Source organism: Vidua chalybeata, chromosome 3 (assembly GCF_026979565.1).
Source record: "Vidua chalybeata isolate OUT-0048 chromosome 3, bVidCha1 merged haplotype, whole genome shotgun sequence".
Classification (NCBI taxonomy): domain Eukaryota; kingdom Metazoa; phylum Chordata; class Aves; order Passeriformes; family Viduidae; genus Vidua; species Vidua chalybeata.
Genome location: NC_071532.1, coordinates 83310675 through 83332091, shown reverse-complemented (window position 1 = coordinate 83332091; position 21417 = coordinate 83310675). Strand labels below are relative to the sequence as shown.

The window sequence follows — 21417 nt, the reverse complement described above, 5'->3', positions numbered from 1 at the left end:
CCTTTGCAGAGACATGACAAAGCATGTGAAAACACAGCTTGCTGCAGTCAAAATGAGAACTTTCCTCAAGTGACAGGAGAAATCTGTTCGCAAGATTCAGTTTAAAAAACTGAATTCAAGCAAACGTCCAGCACACAGCTGGGTAAACACACCATGCAATGGGTGAGCAACCAGCTCATGGATTGGGCACTAAGAGTTGTAGTGAATGGGGTGACATCAGACTGGTGACCTGTCACTAGAAAGGCCCCACAGGGCTCCATCACCAGCCCTGCACTCTTCAACATCTTCATAAATGACTTGGAGGCAGGACTGGAAAGGGATACCGAGCAAATTTGCAGATGATGCAAAATGGGGAGTAGTTTTGACTCCCTTAAAGGCAGGGAGGCCCTGCAGAGAGACCTTGACAAATGAAAGGCTGGGCAATCACCAAGCACATGAAGTTCAGTAAGGGAAAGTGCCAGATTCTGCACCTGGGATGGGCAAGCCTGGATGTATGGACAGACTGGAGAATGGGATGCTGGAAAGCAGTGCCATGGAAAAGGACCTGGGTGATGCTAAGTTGAACATGAATCAGCAGTGCCCTGGAGCCAGGAGAGCCAACCCTGTCCTGGGGGGCATCAGGCCCAGCATCACCAGCTGGGCAAGGGAGGGCATTGTCCTGCTCTTCTGGTGCCCAAAGAGGCTACCTGGAACAGAGGTTAGACAGAATAAAAAGAATAAAGTAGGTATTTATTAAAAGGCCTTCAAAGGATACACCTTAGGCACAAGAGCCTGGCCAGGGCTCTGCCCAAGATGGACAACTATAAGTTCTGGTCCATTTACATATTGGGTTGTCAAATTATGGCTTCAGGTTATGAAGTCCCATCCTCCCAGTTTGCTTTCTTCAATTCACTGTTGTTTATACTTTTTAGGCCCAAATTTGCAATGGTGTCCTTGGCTCTCAGGCTGAAAAAGGATTGTTTTGTCTAACTAAACTGTGAAGAGAACTTGCTAATGCTTTATATGAAGTTCAGAGTCACACACTAAGGCAGTAGAGAATCTGAAAAATATAAAAGCTAAAACTCAAGACATCACTGCTCTGCACTGGAGTAGCCTCACCTCGAGTTCTGGGGATGGTTTTGGGCACTGCAATATAAAAAAGACATAAACCTGTTAGGGAGTGTCCAAAGGAAGGCAGTGAGAATGGTGAAAGGCCTTGAGGGGAAGCCATGTGAGGAGCAGCTGAGAGCACTTGATCTGTTCAGCCTGGAGGAGAGGGGACTGAGGGGAGACCTCACTGTAGTGAGAACTTCCTCGTGAGGGGAAGAGGAGGGGCAGGCACTGATCTCTTCTCTGTGGTGACAGTGACAGGACCCAAGGGAAGGGCCTGAAGTTGTGTCAGGGAGGTTTAGGTTGGATATCAGGAAAAGGTTTCTTCACCCAGAGGGTGATTGGGCACTGGAACAGCTCCCCAGGAAGGGATCACAGCACCAGCCTGACAGAGTACAAGAAGCATTTGGACAATGCTCTCAGGCACAGGGTGTGACTCTTAGGGGTGTTGCTGTGCAGGGCCAAGAGTTGGACTCAATGGTGCTTTTGGGTCCCTTCTGATTCAGCTTATTCTGTGATTTTGTGATTCTGTGAAATAAGTATTGAAATACAGGCAAAAACAAACAAACAAAAAATCTGTAAGAATCCAGAGTAGACATACCTATAATGAAAATATCCACCTAAAGTGAAGGTGATGGTAAATACACAGACACACAGTGGAACTAAGTTCAGTCCTGAGGACCCTGAGTTGTGGGTGAGTTACAAAGTGAATTAGCAAATAAATACTGGCTATTTTAGACTTTTAGGCTTCTATGAAGGGCTTCCTAAGGAAAGAGTGAATGTTATGATCAGGACAATAATAATAACTTTGGTGTCACATCTGAACCAGACAGGAATTGGCTAATTGTACCTTATGAAGATATGATCACAGGAAATGTATGGGTCACAAAGATTTTTATTTTTTTTTCCCAAGAGACCAAAATTCCATAAGCCTGGAAAAATGTATTAGGAAAAACTGCAAAACAGTCAGCCAATGGTATGATGTGTGAAACACAAGGCTTGGTATACTGGCTCTCAAAATTCAGTTATTTGACTAAAAAAGGGGGACTGAGTCAAATTTTTCACAGAACTTAAGGAACTGAATAAAAATATTGTGACCAAATACTTGTCCAAGAAGCAGAATATTTGATGAGGTGATATTTTTGAGAAACTAAACGCGTAAACAGGATTTTGGCTGATTGGGTTGAGTGCCTACCAAGACCAGTTTGAAAAAAGTTGGAAACTGTCAGAAAACACTTTCCTAAAGTGGTTTTCTGTAAATTTTTGGTACTGGTAACATTTCAGTTACCAGTACAACATATCAACCAAGATGCACTTAGGTCTCCCAGTGGTTAAAACATGCACAGATGAACACCTAGGGAAGCTCTCCTAATGAGCTTTGACAATTGGAAAATTGCGAGAAGTAATTTTTAAAAAGAACTTTGCAGATATCATTTGCAGAATCTCCGGCATTTAACAACTCCAAACATGCTAAGGCCAAAGAAGAAAAAGAATGAACATGCTGTCCTACTCTGCAGTACAGCATGTCAGATGTTATCAGTTAATTCACATACACGTGATCAGCCATAACAATTAGCCTAAACCCCTTGCATCAATACAAAATCAATAGGGATGCCAGGGCATAGAAGGATTCAGAGTTCTGATGCCTGTTCTATACTTGTTTTGGCCAGAGAAAAGATACAAAATTCTTCACAAACATTTCAAAAGGAATATTTTGGATCTGTGTTGCTACAAAGGCATGTGCTTGAAAGCCTGCCTCTAATGTGACATCAGAAATGTGAGTATAGCAGAAAAAAATGTGTGAAGAAATCACAAAGGAAGTACAAAGGCCTGGGTACAGCTGTACAGAACTTCTTTGTTTTCAATATGAGGATAAATTTAAAACCAAAATTAGACCATTTACCACTGATATCTCACTAAAGAGAAAGAAAATCTGAACAAACACAGGGAAGGGTAATAATTTTCTACTTTTTTTGGAAAGTAGAAAATTGTTCTATGACATGACTTTTATGCTATCATCTCCTTTAAGGAATTCTCTTAGATGTGTAATTGCACCTGACATATAAACAAATGGTATGGCACAAGGCAGTGAGTGCAAATGGCTGGAAAACACTGTTTAAAGGTGATGCAGCATCTGGGAAAGAGCAGGATAGACGTGGAAAAGTCAGTGTTTCTCATTGCCCGTTTCCCAGTTTGAAAGAGGGTGATCATCAGAGTTCCCTAGAAGAACCATGTCCACCAGAAGGAGTTTTGGGATCTGTTTGCTCACATGTACAAATTGCAAATTGCCCACATGGTAGTTGCAGTAACCACAATGGCCAGTGCAGCCCTGTGGCACTCGTTCCTCTGGCACCAGCAGGTCTTCAGCAGTTGGCCCATAATGGTGATGTGAAGTGAGTCTGCTGGTCTGGGGAGGCAGAGCATGCTGAGGAAGGTCAGCACAGTTTCAGTGGTAGGAATCACACACTGTGTCTGACACGGTAAATACTTGTCTTTATAAGACATTATGAAAAACATAAATAAATGGCATCTGTGTAATTCTGCTGCGGGGTTGTACTATCTGATTCAAAACTGGTTTTATTTGAAATAAAAATTCACAGCTTTTTTCTCTTGCAAAGGAATAAAGAAGATGCATGACTGATGAGTGCCATGTCAAGTATAGACACTAAAAGCTAGAAGAGAGTTGGATAGTAGACATCATGTATATAACTGGGATTTTAATATTATATCAATAGATTTGTAGCTGTGTATTTGAGTAAAAGGCACAAAATTGATTTCTCAATAATCCTCTTTTTAATGTAGAATCTACATGGAAATTCTTAATCATAATATGGAAAATCAAGTGCTCTAAAAGTATCACATCCATTATAAAATTGATAAATGATACAAAGGTGCATAAATTTCACTTCATGCTTATTGTGTATTGCACTGGGAGCTGAAGTGAAGTCTTTGGTTGTGATTTATATGCCACTAATAGGTTCTATTCTGGGTTATGTTTTCAGACTTATGGCTGTCTCTCCCTCTGTTCAACTGCAGTTGGAAAGAATTAAAACATTATTTTCTTAAGTGTATGTATGCACACCAAGATATGCTTGTTAGCTGTTTAGATCAATCTCCTCTTTTTAGTGCTGAACCAGGAATAACACAAATGTGTTCAAATTTACCATGATTTTAAACCATGCACATATTCTTACCTGCTTGTTTTAATCTGGAAAACAGTCAGTATAACACAATTGCCTGTAGTCCTACATCAGCTATCTGCATCATAACTATTTAAAGCCCAGGCATTTGTCAAGTTTCATTGAGACAGACTAGTATTGTGCTTCCCCTCACACCCAATGGCAATATCTCCAAAGTGTACAGCCCAGCTTTAGAGCTTAGTACCTGGAATCAGTAGAAGGGGATTTTTTGGCTTTAGAGATGCATGTTGTTGATAAGCTGAGGTGTTCTGTTCTTGCTTTAAGTGAATGATAAAACAATCTTTGACTATGAGTAATAAAGCATTGCTATTTGGATAGTATCAAGTATTCATGTGTCACCATGAAGATATTTCAGCAGCTGGTGACATACTTAAACCAGTCAGCCATAAATTAAAGTATGAGAACATGTTTATTCTCCCTCCTTTCAAAATGATTTGGAAACACTGGGCTTCCCGGATTTGGAAACACTGGACTTGCCTGTTTATGAGATTTTAGGGAAGAGGGGATATATCCCAAGCAGTATCAGATGACGTTGTTCCTCGTGCTCTGCTCTTGTGTTAGTGTAGAGAGGCTCGCTGATTTACACCAGATAAGGATCTGCAGTGCAGCTACACTGCAGAGATGTCTTCAGAAGGGAAACACTTGTGGCCCTACTAAAGCTCAGTTGGTCTGTTCTTGTCCATTTCTCCAACTTCTGACAATGTCATTTGCAAACACAGTTCTCCTGTGAGCTCAAGGGAGGCAGCTTCTCACAACAGTCTGCAGCTCTGTTTTGCTACTTCATTAGCCTTTAGAACAGTTTAAATCACCATTTCTGTACAAGAAATATAATTAAAATAAGAACAGAGACATTGTCTTGTGGGTGGATTTCTTATATCCAAGCCTCAGCTCATTTACACATTGAAAAATAACCTGAAGCATCCTAGATCAGCAGAGGGTACTCAACTTTGGTCATTTTCTTATTGCAAAAATGGCTTTAATTCCCCAAAGTTACGGTCTACAGTGAAGGCACCTGATTCATCATCAGCAAATTATTTTCAGTTTTAATAAGCACTTATGCTAAAGAGTGAGAAAGCTATTATATAAACTTTTTTTCTTTTTTAAAATGTTATGCTTCAGGAAATCCTTATCATTAAAAATTGCCTGAGAAGCATATTAGTGTAAACAACTTCTACAAATCATGTATCTTAATTGGATAGGAGGAAAAAAAAGAGGGGGTGGAGTGCTGGATTGTACAAAGTATGCTTGATTTTCTTAATCATCAACCCTGTTGATTAGAGTCCTCCAGGACCTTTTATTAACATAAACCTTGCTCTGGGTGACCTCTTATTTTCTTTTCCTGCCATCTGTGTGACCCTCGTTATTCCAGTGGTGTAATAACCCAGGCACACACAGATGTAAAAATCTTCAGGAGTACACTGCTAGCCAAAAGCAACTGAACCTTGTCAGCCAAGTGTGTCAGCCTTGCTTCTCTTGCATGTGCACAGTTCCCCATGACAACTGGACCTGTATGTGCAAAAACATTTCAGAAGGAAAAGGTCATCAGTTTGGATGAACTGTGCTTTGAGAAGGAAGAGAAACTTTCCACTGTCTGAAGCACCAATGCATCTGCCATAGTGGTTACTGGGAGGTGCTATCTGTGAGCTTGGACAGCCAAAAAAGTGACAGATTGTGGTAACTCTGGTGTAAGGCCAAATGCAGCTGTGATTGGAAAAAAAATGACAAGATAGGGAAAAGGCAAGAAATGGCAAAGGCCAATGCACCTCTGCTCTACCTTGGAAGGAAAGGGTTAGATTTCCAGTAAATCTTAACTTGCTCATCAGTTCAAATGCAGCCTTGCTTAATTTTGAAGAGAGCCAGATTTATAAACAGTGCAAGATTTTCCCATTCTGATGTAAATGTTGTTTCTCATTCTCATAAGTAATTCAAAATTAATGATGTTTCATTATTTTATATGTAGGACAAAGATACTTGGAATGCATCATTTCTTCAGTCTTCAAGTCCACAAAGCACGAAGTCTAATGATTTATTCCATCACATGCCTTTCCAATTATGTTCTGATCTTCTGTTTCGATTGCTAAGAAACTAAACCCAAGTTATTTCAAAGCCTAGATTTATGCTTAAGTTGGCGATAAGCCTTCCAAATGAAATATAAAAAAAATTAAAATCCTGATTTTGTTTGGGATGCATCCTTCCAATTTTTGTCCAGAGAAAACCAAAAACCTTGTAACTTTACAGCTGCCATAAGAAAAAATAATGTCATTCCCCTGCCTGTATTAACTGTGACAGAGATTTGCCTTAACATTTTGACTGAGTGCTCTGACTACTAAAACATTATTTTTTACACAGTAGTGTGGAATTATTTGTCTGTCTCTGGTTTTGACCTGAACCAATCCAAAATAAAATAAAGCTGTTGTGTGTACTACTAGGAAGAGTTTTGTTTCAATACATTATGTTTTTTTTTTTAAAATCCTTTCCCTTTAGATTTTAATAGATTTTATATTTATTCCCTTCAAAATCATCTTTTTCTCAGAGGAAGTAGGAGTCTTTAGGATATAAAGATCAGTTTGAAATGTCACTATTTCAGTAAGTGCAAAAGTAAGTGTGAAACTCCATCTACATTTTCTTCAATGTCTTTCCTTTTTTTAAAACTTATAGTGTACTTAAAAATCTACAGAAACTTGTTATGGGTGGTAGAAAATCATATATAGTATTTTTAAAAGCAGCAGGTCTTTTAGCATCCCAGTGCACAGAGATGTATTTACTGTATTTGAGCTCAATATAACTACAGTTGTTATATTGCTTAAGTACCAGAAAAAATTGTTTAAGTAGTAGAGACCTTAGTTAATTTTGAGATGATATAACCATGCATAAATTTCTAATGGTTCTAGAAATGGTAACTTTTTCTCAAGGAATAAACAGAGATATTTCACATTGTTTCCTCAATAAAAATCTTACACTCTAACTCCACCCACCAAAAAAAAAAATTGAGAAAATATCTTCTTGCTCTTTTTCTCTCTCAAAATAGATGTATCTCCACAAAGTTTCTCTTTTTAGTATATTAGTATATTTAGTATATATTTTTCGTTTCTCTTTAGTGTTTGTGGGTGAGAGAAAAATTTGATTTCTGTCTCTAACACACAAACGCACCATGTAGTACACAGGCTCTCAGAAATGTGCTTTCAGCACACAATAAATTTTCTCATCTTTGTCTCCCTGAGCAAGCATAGCACCTAGTAATGGCTAACAATAGTGCAGGTGATAAATACAAAACTGCATAGCACTGGTAGGAACCAGAAGAGTAAACTTTAAAAAAAAATTCCCTCTTTCCAGCTCCTACCAGCAGTTTTGCAATTCTATTTGAACTGACTTGAAGCTGTGGGCTAGTCCTTCCAGGATCATTAAGTACTTTTTGTCCTTGCCAGCTCCCCATCAGAGGCCCTGCCAGGGTCAGAGTACAGGAGAGGACACACTCCTGTGTGTGGATCAGCTTCTGGAAGATGCCTGGGACAATTTCACTGCACTTACAAAGCGTATCGCCCATTGTACACACACCGTATGCTTTCCAGGGTAACAACAAACTTTAGTCAAATGAAATGTGATTAAGTTTTAACAAGAAAAAGATTGTATTGGAAGCAAAGAATTTTTCATGCTTCTCAGACCTCCTTTCCTTCAGTATCTTTTACCCTATCCCAAAGAAGAAACTTCCTTAGGAGAATCAGATGCAGGAGTGGCCTGGATACCTGCCATCAACCCTCATAAATTCAGAGGCATCATCTAACAATGTGTAAACCAGATTTGACAATTCATGATTTAACTACCACTATAAAAGTGGTAGTTAAATAACTAAAATGCATATTCTTCCTTTTGTCCAGTTGGCTTCCTGTCCATTTTATTCTTGGCCTACACAGAATTTCCTACAAGGAAATGTACCACAGGATAGCCAACTATTAGGAATTATTGTTACTATATGGAGAACTTTTTCAGTTTTGTACATAATCCCTTCTGAAGTTGTGCAATAACACTGCCCATGGAATTAAGTTGAAGTTTCTTGTAGTGGAATAAAAAAAAAAGCTTAAACAATCACACACATTTTCCCATGTTATTTTCTAATAAAAAAACATGGCATTTTTTTCAGCCACGCTTTAGCAGAGGGATCTTATTCTACTTTTGTGACTTAGGCATTCAATATGGGATGTACAAAACCAAAAATGAAGACACTGAAGAAGGCTCTGAAAGTGCTTTCAATGTAATGTAGCTACACAAGCTTCCTAAATGTTTTAGGAAGGAATACTGTATTTTCAAATTGTTCTATGACAGCAAAAGCAATTAATTCCCCAGTGTTTCAGTGGACTGCCACTAATTATAATCTAGTAAAGAACCATTACATGGCACAACATTAATAATGCCATTTGTTCAGGTAAATTAATGCCTGAGTTGACACGTTGGCTTGTAGAGTTGTAGGGTCTCACAGTCTAAAAATGTTTATTGGGGAAAAGTCAATATTGCATCAACCCTACCCTTGCAAATATTCCTTTATTTAATTCATTTGCAGTGCTTCCTTACTGGTACCACACTAGTCCTCATCCTGCAGGAATAATAAATTAATTGGCTGACAAGGAACAACTTACTTCTGGACACAGAAATACATTGGGCTCTCAAATAAAACACGACTTCCATCCTTTTCTTCTTGATGGGCTGTTTAAGAAACTCCATCAAGTATTTGTCACCTTTTGTGAACAGACAGATTTTTATTTTGTCATTTCAAAACTGGTATTCCAGAAGAGTATCTAAGTTTGTAATTCCATACAGTACATATGTACTATATCACTGCATATTATTGAGCTGCAGATTTCCTTTGGCTATGGAGCTGAATTGTGCTCCAAGCTCTATTACTGCAACTCTGTTGACCTCAAGGTTGTAATGAAAAGTGGTTTAGAATAAATATTGCATAAATACATGTGGATGCTTTTAAAATAGTCAGTCTTAAAGAAGGTTCCAATGAGAAAGAAAAGCAGGGCAAACATGCAAGGCAAAATTTCTAAGTGCTTTCATTCACAGGTTGTCCAGGGAAAGTTATGCCTAGGATGGGCATTAATTTATTGCCTTACAAACAATTACATAGCCATTGTATGTAATTACACCTGCATGTACCTTAACCTACTGCTAGGAACAGATTGATTTCCTAAACTCATAATCCCAGTTACTTCACCTGTATGTTGCAGCAATGAGAATATGTCTCCCAAAACTTTTAAGAACTAATTTTATGCATGTCAATATGGAACATTTTTTACTAGCTGTGTAAATTACCTGTGCTCTGATGCTCAATATCCAAAGCCTTTGAGTATTTTGCTCTGATATTTTTGTGTATTATTCAGTGTTTGAAAATATTTAGTAGCCAATCTTAGCTGATATTTAATGTTATTCAGGTTAGGCTTAGACCTTTCACTGTGAAGCTCTGAGGACTGTGTGCTGCTTGTAGATGTGTAACCATCCTGGGGAGCAGGATCCCAAGTTGGGCTTGGGATATTCAGATGCTCAAGGTGGATTGTCAGACACAAACAGAAGTGATAAGTTTCCTAATGTTTAAGTGTTGGTTATCTGTAACAGGCATTTTTCTTATTTGCCGTTTTTAGGAATTTGTCATGATTGTTGTCTTTGGTTTGGAATTTATTATTCGTATCTGGTCTGCTGGGTGCTGCTGTCGATACCGAGGATGGCAAGGAAGACTGCGCTTTGCAAGGAAACCATTCTGTGTAATAGGTGAGTGTCCCAGCTCTAGCTTATTTTGAGATGAACATCTTCCCTCTCCTGTTTTGTTTCTGAATGAAAACTATTGGAATCAGACTCCATTTACAGCAACCAGCTGTAAGTCCAGAATTGCTGTGTCAACTCTCATCTGTCCAGGGTTTCTTTAGATATAAATCATGACATCCCTAAAAACCATTCAGTCCATGTTTCTTATGTTCTCCAGAAGACATTTTCCTATTAATCTCATACAGCTGGCCTATATATTGTACAAATGAGGGGTTGAGAGCTGATCTCATTGAAAATTAGAGATGTATCTTTGAATGGACACACTACATCTTGTACATACATGCATAGACATCACACACATATGTGTGCATATCATGTTCTTTTTATTTAACCTCTGTGATCAGACACTGAAAGTTTGAAGACTTCCCTAGAGACATCTTCTGACAACATTGCTGCTTCCTGTCTTGCTGTTCTCTGCATGACAGTCCACATGTCAGCTCTGCAGTGACACTAGCACAGGATACAGTATCTTCTTCATTATTTCTTTTACTTCTATTTCAAGACACTATTCCTTCCCTTCTTTGCTCTAGAATTTGTCTGTTACAATGGTGAATAGACTCTCAACCAGTAAAAACCCTATTTTGAAAAGGGGAAAGGAAAAGGAAAACCAGTTTCCTATAAAGGCAGAAATCAAAGACCAAACTCATCTGATAATTTCTTATTTTTCTAATGGTTTGGAGAAAATTCTTTTTATAGATCATCTGCGAAACTCCAGTATATCAATATCCCAACTTCTCTCTCAACTTCCTTCCTCTCTCCAGCCTTTAATTTCATCTGCCTATATCTCAATATAACTTTATGGATCAACAGGGGCAGGAAATATGTTCCTCCATACATCTCTACAGCAGCTACTACATGGAGTCATGTGCCTACAGCCATGAAACACATGGGTTTCAGTGTAAGCAGTAGAAGAATGCCATCCTGGTCTAAACAGGACTTGCACAGTGTTCCTTGGCATGGCAGACCAGTATACTGGTTAGGGCTGATGTGTACAGCAGATTTTTTTTCCTTCCACCTCATTCCCTGGTAAATCCCACTAAGCCACTCCTGCAATGGAGAAAGGTGCATGAGCAGCTGGGAAGCCACCCCAGATTGTCGCCCCCTCAGAAAGAAACCCCCCATCTGTGCTATTTTATGAAACTGTGGGAGAGGGGCAAGTATCAGGACAGGCATTTGGGATTTTTGGGCAGCAGGGGAGGTGGGTAGATACCTTTCCAGGTCACACGCTTGCCCCAAGATTTCCATGCCAAGCAGAAAGTGGAAATCACAGAACATGGCTACCCTCCTTAACCAGACTTGCCATTATTCCAAGATTTTATGGTGCAACTTGAAATTTAGCAGTAGTCAGGTTTTGTCAGGGCACAATCGTAAGAAAGCACCACTGTTAATTTAGTAAAATTAACTTACTACGGCAATTTAGAACTTACTAAAAAAGCCTTTGAATATTTTGAAGTTACTAGAACCATTTGACTTCTCAGAGTGCTTGTTTTGCTACTCTTCTAAATGCCATTGTATAGAAACACTAGCAGTTTGTTTGATTCTGCTTTTGTATCTCCTCCCTTTCCTGCCTCCACTCAACTGGCAAGTTTTATACTTGTGATTAACTTCACTCTGAGGTGTTAATTCTCAGCAAAACTGAATGCAGGAGTTCTTCCTTGTACAAAATTCTGCATATTTAAATGACGTTGATGTGGTACTTAGGGACATAGTTCAGGGGTGAACTTACCAGTGCTGGGTTTGCAGTTTGACTCAATGATCTTAAAGGTCCTTTCCAACCTAAATAATTCTATGATTCACAGGGGGATTGTATAGATTTTTATGCTTTCCTTACAACTTGCATCTACCCTCATATCTACCCTCTTACTGTTGGTGAAATAGTTCAAGTGGGGGGGGGCGGTTTACTTCTCTTGATTATGGTATTTCCTCCTTTCTCTGAAATTCACCTGCTCTTCTTATTTCATCTATTTTTATGTAAGCAGTCTCTGGTCTTAAAAGCATCTTTTCTGTCCCATTTGGAACTCTAGCACTTGCAAGCAGAATTAATTAGTAGACAACAGTCTATTGCATGTGGATGTCTTCCTATGCTGGTGCACTGGATGGAAAGGAAACTTTGTTGTGCAGCTTCTGGAAACTCAACCAATAGCTTGAATTTCTTGCCATTGACTGTTCTGCATGTCTCTTCTTCTATCGACTGACTTCAGTCTTTTTCTGGACTTCAGCGTCCCAGAAGGGAGTTTCTGATGTTCTGATGTTCAGCATCTTTCCAGATTTGGTCTTTTCAAGAAAAACAAAGTCATCTTGCATCACTTGCTACATTAAGTAGTTATTTGCAGTCATGGCAAAGTGTGAGGCAGCAGCAAAGGTCAGGTGGCTGTGTTAGCCAGAGCACAGTCCATAGATTATTATCTCCCTTTACTCATCACTCATTAGGCCACACCCAAGACACTGCACCCCATTTTCCCCCTCCAACACCATACCTGAAAGACCTTAAAAAATGGGAGTGAGTTCAGTGTAGCCATGAGGATGATCAGTGCTGGAGCAGTTGCCCTGCGAGGAGAGGCTGAGGGACCTGTACATGTTCATCCTGGAGAAAAGATGGCTTCAGGGGGAACTCAATGAAATCAGTGCTAAGGAGATTCAGTGCTTAAGAGAGATTCCATGGACAGTTTGAGCCTATTACTTTTAATTATTTACTTAGTCATCCATTCAATTATTCTTTCCGTTTATTGTTACAGTGGAACAATAATATTTTAGAAGACTTAGTCTGTTTACTGTTAATTAAACATGCTATATATCTCTGGCAGATCTTTTCCCTGATTATTATTTTTGTGATTAAACACAAATCACATAGGGCAGTGGCCTAAGGGCTAGAAATAACAAATTTGAAGATTGCCCCAAAGGTAGCATTTAGACAGCCTTTATTTTTTCCATTAATAACCTAATCAGAGAAGTATTATTCAGAGCCAAAGCTCTGTGTTTATGTTAGTGTGCCTACAATGTCACTACTCTGACAAATTAATTCATCGAGCATCATTGTGTGCTACCAGGTTAGTAATTATATCTATCAAATTATTTGATAGTTTTGTACCCTTATTTATTTCTGTAAAAATGGGAACAACAGTGTAGTATTAAAACTTGCTTTGTATTTTGTCCTATGTTACCTGACATTCCTCATTTTCTCTGATTGTATATGAGCTTGTGTATATAACATAAAGGGCATAGCAACACATCCTTACAGGCACGTAAGGTACTTAAATATGTATGTACCCCTGCAAATCTTCAATGTCACAGGTATATCACTCTGAGGCTTGGCTGTTAGCACTGCAGAACAGTGTTGTGTTGTATTGCTCAGAAGAGCAGCAAACCAAGCAATGCATATTCCAACTGCTCTCTGGAGCTTCTGGAGATCAAGGATGCTGACAAAGCAGGAAGAACTTGATGCCTGTGCCTTAGCTCACTGAAAATCCTGAAAAGAAAAGAGGACAAGTCTAACTGGGAAGATATATTGCATCCATTCCCTGTAAAGCCATTTGGGGACACTGAAATACATGAAAAGTCCATTGTCCTTCCTCTGGCAATGGGCTCCCAGATGGTGGTATGTTACCTGACAAAATTAAACTTCTGGCCACTCCCCTATGTGTATCAGAAGATTTACCATAACAGTGAGATCTCAGTGTGTGAGGGCAACTTCCACTTGGGGCACTGTAAACATATTTAGGAATAATAAACAGCAAACTCTTCGTCAGAAGAGTAAGATCCTGCTGGCCTCACCTGCATGTCTGAAGTCCAATGAGCTTTCAGAGGAATCTCTTTCACTCCACTGACTCTGTAAGAGACTTTGGAACTCCTATGTGAGAAAGCCCAACAAGAGCAAGTGAATTTTTAACACAGAATCATAGAATATCCTGAGTTGGCCCACAGGGATCATCAAAGTCCAACTCTTGGCACTGCACAGGACCACCACTGAGTCACACCCTGTGCCTGAGAGTACTGTGCAAACACTTCTTGAACTCTGTTGGGCTTGGACCTGTGGCCACTTCCCTGGGGAGCCTGTTCCAGGGCCCAGCCACCCTCTGGGTGAAGAAACTTTTCCTGATATCCACCCTAAACCTCCCCTGACACAACTTCAGGCCATTCCTTCAGGTCCTGTCACTGTCACCACAGAGAAGAGAGCAGTGCCTGCCCCTCCTCTTCACTTTAAATTTGATCCTACTTCTAGTAATATTACATTTCTCCAGGGCAACTACACTTCCTGGTGGTCCAGGCGAGTGAAAGATTTCATATATTTCAGTTAGTCCATTAGCAGTTTCACCACAGCTGCTTCTGTTTTACCTCTAGTCAAGCTACAGCATGATGGAAATGTCAAAAGTTCAAATTTTGTTGAGGCTGCAGAATGAGCAAATTCCCAACAGGAAGCTTAAGTCCATTATCTGTAATCAGGCCCTTGAACTTCATAGCTGGCAAACCTTGTTTCAGAGCATTAAGTGATAGCAGTGACTGTTGCTTATTACTGGATCTATTTTTCATTAATTAGGGTGGTAATGAACCATCATGTGGCACTTTTGTCAAACCTTTATAAACAAATCCATATCTAGTGTGTTACAAGATCTTCTGGACATTTAATTTGAATTATTTCAATATATTTGTGTAATGACACATTATGTGTCTGTCACCTTGGTGTTTAGACACATTATATAGTTTAAGTACAGACAGATGGTAAATCTGCTGCTCATGATAAACAATATAAACAGCCCCTTTCCAGTGTAATTTGAACTCTAAATAACCCAGAGATGGTCTGTAATTAAGTATATCCTTGACCAAGAAGACATCACATCTCATTATAAATCCTAGGAAAAAAGGTTACAGCAAATTTCACTTCTGGGGACCTTCTGCCAGCCAAACTTTAACTCATCTTAGACACACTCTGCCCACTTCACTCCAGAAAGTACTCTGATAATAATAGCAGTAGTAGTAGCAATAGTAGTAGTAGTAGTATTTAGATTTCAAATCCAAATTTCCTCAGGTAACTTCAGCAGCCATAATTCTGTGCCATGAACAGAGATGCTCTTATGGTGAGATTGGTCCCAAATTATGTAGGTTTTTAAAACGAATATTTAGTAGCATAACTTCATGTTTGACAGTTCTGGCAATGTAGTTTTTAGAAACATGTAGGAAAAAGAATGTCTGTTTAATATCATCTATGGGCCTTATCCTTTCACACTTACTTTTGGTGACTGCTACCCTTGCTGCTGGGTAAGGTAACATTTGCTGGGATTAAAGACATCAGGCTCTGATCTCCTCTTTCTAGAAGTTGTATGTCTGCTATTCAAAGGAAATCTAGTTTGGTACAATGCAGCTCACACTGGAGTTTCTTTCTGGTATGAGCTAGAGAATTCAGCAGCCTGGGTTTGTTCATGCTGTGGTTTTTTGATCTTACACTAGTGTCACTGTTGTGTTTGTGACACAGAGTAGATGAGCCCCTGCCATGAACTGGGCAACCTGGGACATGAAGACTAAAGAGACAGAGTTGTGATAGAAGGGCTGCTAAAAGACAAGGACATTTTATTAAAAAGAATTTATTTGTAATAATAGAATTCCTGCATTAGAAAGCTATAAAGATATTTTCTTAAGCATGAAGTCATTGTCCATTTTGAACAAGATTAATACAACTCAGTACCTGCACTGAAATGTTTAGCAATTGCTAATTCAGTTCTCTTTTGTTAGGAAAGTGTCCTAAAGTGAAATATCACAGTCATATTATTTAGAAATAATGAGGCTCCTGACCATTCTCACACAGATTGTGTATATGATTTAAGCAGTCTTTCAAATTATTATTTGTCTCTCATATCTGAATCTCAGAAAATACATTGTAGTATAATCATAAGGGTAATTATAAGGATAACAGTAATGTTAAAGATAAGGATGATGATCATAATAATAATATGATATTAAATGCTATCTATTATAAAATATTATGTAATATAAAAGTGTATCATAGCAATTCCAGTGCTGTTTATGAGCATGGAAATGTATGATAAGGAGGGAAGCAACTGACAGAACAAGAAGCAATCAACCTTTTCTGGTTAAAGTCTGTATATTCAGTTTTGTTCACATTGTTTAGGGACTGGCTTTAAACTTCTTGCTACTAGAGATACCCAGAATATGAAGTTGCTTAGACAAATACCTTTATATTCATAGTCTGCCTTTATTTGATTTGATGTTCATATCTTGCCTTACTATGCTGAATTCCTATCATATCCATGGACAAGATAGTTTCTCAGATATCATAAGTATGTGTAAGTTTGCCAATTCAAAATTAAGTAGTTATTAGTATAAACACTGGTGTGAAAATTAGAGGTAGACAGGATTGTGCCAAATCCACTTATCTGCCTACTTGAGTGTATGGAGTCTCAAAAGTAGTAAAATGGTTTCTTTTTCAAATTTTGTCACTCTCAGCATCTAAAAAAAATTATATTTTTTAATGACGTGAACAACATATGAGAGCATAACTGATATGCAATAAAATTCTCAGCTTTCTTAGCTTCTTTCCAGATGTTGTGCTGCAGATCAGCTGCTTCAGTGTGTGACATTCTGTGTAACTCTCATTTCAGATCATGGTCAGCTCTTGCCTGTAGCTTCTCTCTGAGAAGAATTGCTTCTTTGGACAAGTTCTGCTTTTGCAACAGTGAATTATGCTTTGCAGGCAGAAATCTTGAAACTTTAGGAATATTTTTATATTGGTCCAAAACAATCCTATTAGACTAGGTGTTCACTATTTGGGATTTTGCAACTGCCCATTACTTAAATTCATTACATGAGTGCCCTTGGCACTCATGTAGCCTCTCACAGGACTGTGAATGTAAAGCAGTGTTGCTTTACTTCAAAAGACACTTTCAGTGTATCTCCTATATTACTAATATGCCCATAATTATTCAAGAGTGCTTTGTCAGCATGTTACCATAAATTTGAATGCTCATACTTTAGTGTGAAACATTAGATCACTGTCAATCTGATTGTTTGAGCATGATTAACTCTCTCACAAGTATCAGTCAATCAAATCCTGCTTTCTCTCATGGTGTCCAAGCCACACCCCTGTCAGCCCAAATGGAAACACTAGAAGGGGTCTAAGTGGAGTAATTGCATTGGCATTTACTGCAGGAATCTTTCCAGAGGTATTTGAAAGCAACTATGGGAAACATATTGAGAAATTATAAAGAGAAAAGGAAAAGGAAAAGGAAAAGGAAAAGGAAAGGAAAAGGAAAAGGAAAAGGAAAAGGAAAGGAAAAGGAAAAGGAAAAGGAAAAGGAAAAGGAAAAGGGGAAAAGGAAAAGGAAAAGGAAAGAAGATTTCAGTTGGAAGAGAGCTACAGTGATCATTTAGTCCAATTACCTAGCCAGTTCAAGGCTGACCAAAAGTCTTAAGCATGTTATTAAGGATCTTATACAAATGCCTCTTAAATACTGATATTCAAGGGACATTGACCACTTCTGTAGGAAGCCTCTTGCCATGTTTGACAATCCACTCTCTAAATAAATACCTCCTAATGTTCAGTCTCTAGACATCTCTAGGTATTGTATTGTGGAAAACTACCTTGTTCATGATTACCTGTATTAAGTCCACTTTCACCAATTCTTTTGCACAGATAACATTTCTTTTTTCACTCACCCTGCAGCATATGAGCAGGCAACATGCTGCTATTTCATATTTCCATTTCTTTTCTTCTTTTAGTTCATAATTATCTCTCTCATAACTGCTGAATGTTGTGATTTTATTGCTCTCTTTGCTGAAGACTAATTTATTTCTCTTCAGGTCACCCCTGTGTGAGTGAGGTCTCCAGGAAAAGGGTTGTTGGTGCAGTTGGCTAAGAACAGTAGTTTCATTGTTCTTGACTGTATTGTTGTTTAGAAACACAGACTTTTTCAGTTGCTTTAGAGGTAGTGTTTATTTCTTCACATGCAGTCCTCTGGCATCTACTCAGCTTTAATTTGTTAACTGTCAATGCTGACAGCTTTAAACATAAGCTTTGGCCACAATAGATACACTCAATAGAATCAAATTGATTGCCAGATGTCTTCATCCAGCCTTGCCACTAGCTTGTTAGAGATCACAAAGCTTGAAAAAATGCAGCTTCCACAGATGTTTCCATTCTTTGACATCCCTTCAAGGAACTGCATGTTGCCACCAGCACTGCTGAAGTGACTGATGGGCACAGTAGTCCAGTGGGAGTTGCAGGAAATCTCTATTTTTATGATCATGCCTCAAATGGTTACATTCCAACTGCTACATTAGGAAAAGGCTTGTGTATAAGAGAGAAAAATACAGGTTTTGATTCCTTCTTTTTACACCTGCTGTAGTAAATACAGCAGTTAGGAAGGATTTGACAATGTAACAGTATTGTTACACTGTGTAACTGAGTTACAGCATTTGTATCTCAAGTTTAATAGGGCTAAATCAAAATATTTGCATATTTCTAGGTGGCAATTTGGGCAACTCCTGCACATATTAATTTCCTCCCATAACTAGCACTTAAGCACCAGGTGCCCATAATCTGTTGTTTCCCATTAAAGAAAAATTACATTTTTTAATCTTAAAGCCTGTGCTTATAGCTCTGGAAATTGAGCTTTGTCCTTTTGTGATATTTGATATTGCTGTCAATAACAGATCCAAGGAAGTTGATCATCAGATCCATTTTCCATCAACCTATGGAAGGTCCTAAATGGTGTAAAGGAAGCCACTCACTTTCACCCTTGCAGTTCTGGTGCCCCCATGCATGTATGTGACCATCTGGGCAGCAGCCACAGCAAAGGCAGAGCTCCTTCACTCCTGGGGCTCCCCTTTGCCAGAGCAGTCTATTCATGCCACCCTCACAGTGGAGACTGTTTCATTTCAGATGAAAATGCCACAAGGCAGAGTGGAGAGGTTGTCACACAGAATGACATAATCTACTGTATTTAAGATCTCATTTCCTGATTGCCCTTGTTGGGTCTGGGAGACTGATACCAGATTATGGGGTTTTTCCTTTCTGACAACCTCTGAACAGAGCTTCTATTTCTTTCTTCATATCCCCTACACTAGGAAGTCTCAAGTGTGGCTGTGTAAGATGCCCCACACTAATGTTCTCCAAATTATGTAAGCCTTCTTGCTGGCACAGTTCTCCCTCTTAGGCTACTCACTCACAAATTGCAGGTGGGATGGCAGCTGAGGGTAAAGAGTGGCTGGAGATGTCTGGCTCTGTATGTAATCTGAATAAACTCTATTTACAGAAACTAAGGAGTCCCAAGAGGCACTCACCAATTGTGCAGACATCCAAAATAGCTGTATAGGTTAGAAATGCAAGTTCTGCTTTTAAGCAGCAGGTAGAGGTTTTTGCCTCTGAAGGGAGACTCAGTAAACTGAATGTAGGAACTCTTCAGCCAGCACTGGGGACCCATGCTGCTGCCTTCAACATCTGTGGTAGATAATAGCTATATACTGGATACCTTCTGTATCCCCACCCCTGTGAATCTGAGAGCAGATTTTTAATGCTCTCTTCCCTCTCCACCTACAAACAGGCTTTTCCTCTCATCAGAGACATGTTTTTCTCTCCCTGCTCATTTCAGGATCTTTACTTGTCAGTTTCCACCCATCCATTCTCACCTACACACCATGGATTTTTCTGTTCCCACATTGTTTTGGCCTTTCCACTTCCCTGCCACTGTATCAGCTTCACTGTATCCACTGGGAATGTGTTAGATTAACATTTCCAGACCCCCTGCCCACCTGCCCCTGCCTAAGGTTTTAGAGTATGATGAAAGGGCCATGAAAGTGCATGTTCCTGCCTGTAGATTCCTCCCCTTGTGGCTGCAAGGATCCAGTGTAGACACAGCAATGCTTCCCTGTGGGGCTGGATCACAAGGACTCCTGGCCGGTGTCTTTCCACTTGCTGACTAGTGCCAGAGACCCCTAATGATGGTGTTAATACCTACTGCTCAAAATAAACAATCACACATGTAATCAGTGGCTGAATCACTCAAGAATTTGGATCCCCTGAAAAATCTAATTCCAGCAATTCAGGGCAAAACATCCAAACTTGTCTTTAATTTTCTCTGGTTATTCCTTTATACTTCAGAGCAATGAACTTTACAATTACAATTACACTTTTAAGTCAATTACAATTACATTTCAATCTTGTATTTTTTTAATCAAATTTAAATTGTCTTTTGATCTCACTCTTATAAGAAAGGGTAAATAGGAGGCATCCAACAGACTTTCTTATCTTCCAGTAGTTTGCATGCCTCTATCTCATATTTGTCTTCTGACTAACCACTCCTAAATTATTCAGCCCTTTCTCCATACACAAGTCTTGCCATGCTGTAGCTATTTTGGGTTTTTTTCTTAACGATTACTTTGTGGTTTGCTTCCAGCCTGATGTAATGAGCACCTTTACTCCTCAGGGGCGTGTGTCTGGCTATCCATCTTGTTGCCTTTCCCTCCAGAAACCTTCAGATGTTTTTCACTCCACTGCAATAGCCTTTTTCACTAAGGTCTACTGTCATCCAGCAACATACAGACATAGTAAAGTGACTAACAAACCTTGTTTTCCAGTGCTTTCAAGGCACAAAACTGTTTCTGGACAGAATAAGTGAAGATTTATGGGAAGAATCTGCACGTGTTACTTGCAGTTTGCTTCTTTAGCTGAACAAAAGTTGGGTTGGTGAACACTAGGTCAAAGACACAGTTTTAAATGTTTCTGTCAGCCTGTTTTATGTTTTAAAGCAAAATAAAGCCTGCATTTAATAAATACTGCTTTATTCCTTCTGACAGGTACATATTAATCATGTTAAAGATCAATTATTGGAAAAGGTTAATTAAGTATAAATCCATGAAAGGTTTGCAATTAACTTAATCCTAGTTTGCAGGAGGCCCTTAGATTTTTAAGATTTAATGAGCCAGCTGTTAATAACATGAAGATGTCTGCTGAGGACTTATTCAGTCCACAGAAAGACTGTGTACCCAACAGGGCCATGAACAATAATTCTGAACAGTACAAAGACAGGTGAAATGTTCCCATGAATGCTATTATTCTTATCCGGACTAAATAAAATATGGCAACCACAGCTACAGTTTAAAATTCAGTACTTGTTGAGCTACTGTGGTTCTCAGGCCATAGAGAAATATTTTGGCTGTCTACAGCAGAAAGTAAAATGACATTACGTAGATGTATTTGCCATCATGGTCTAATAATATGCTACTTTTACACTGGAACAAGGTACATATACTTTTAATACACTGACACAGTGGTGAGTAGCATTGGTTGATCCATTATTAGGCA

General features: G+C 39.0%; 1 protein-coding gene across 5 annotated transcripts in view; it reads left to right on the top strand.

Moving 5' to 3' along the window:
* KCNQ5 (potassium voltage-gated channel subfamily Q member 5) overlaps positions 1 to 21417 on the top strand; it is a 272002-nt gene that overhangs the window by 195534 nt on the left and 55051 nt on the right. For all 5 annotated transcript variants that reach the window (XM_053938763.1, XM_053938761.1, XM_053938760.1 and 2 more), the window contains exon 3: positions 9926 to 10052. In XM_053938763.1, coding sequence (XP_053794738.1) covers positions 9926 to 10052 — 127 coding nt within the window. The remainder of the gene's footprint in view (positions 1 to 9925; positions 10053 to 21417) is intronic.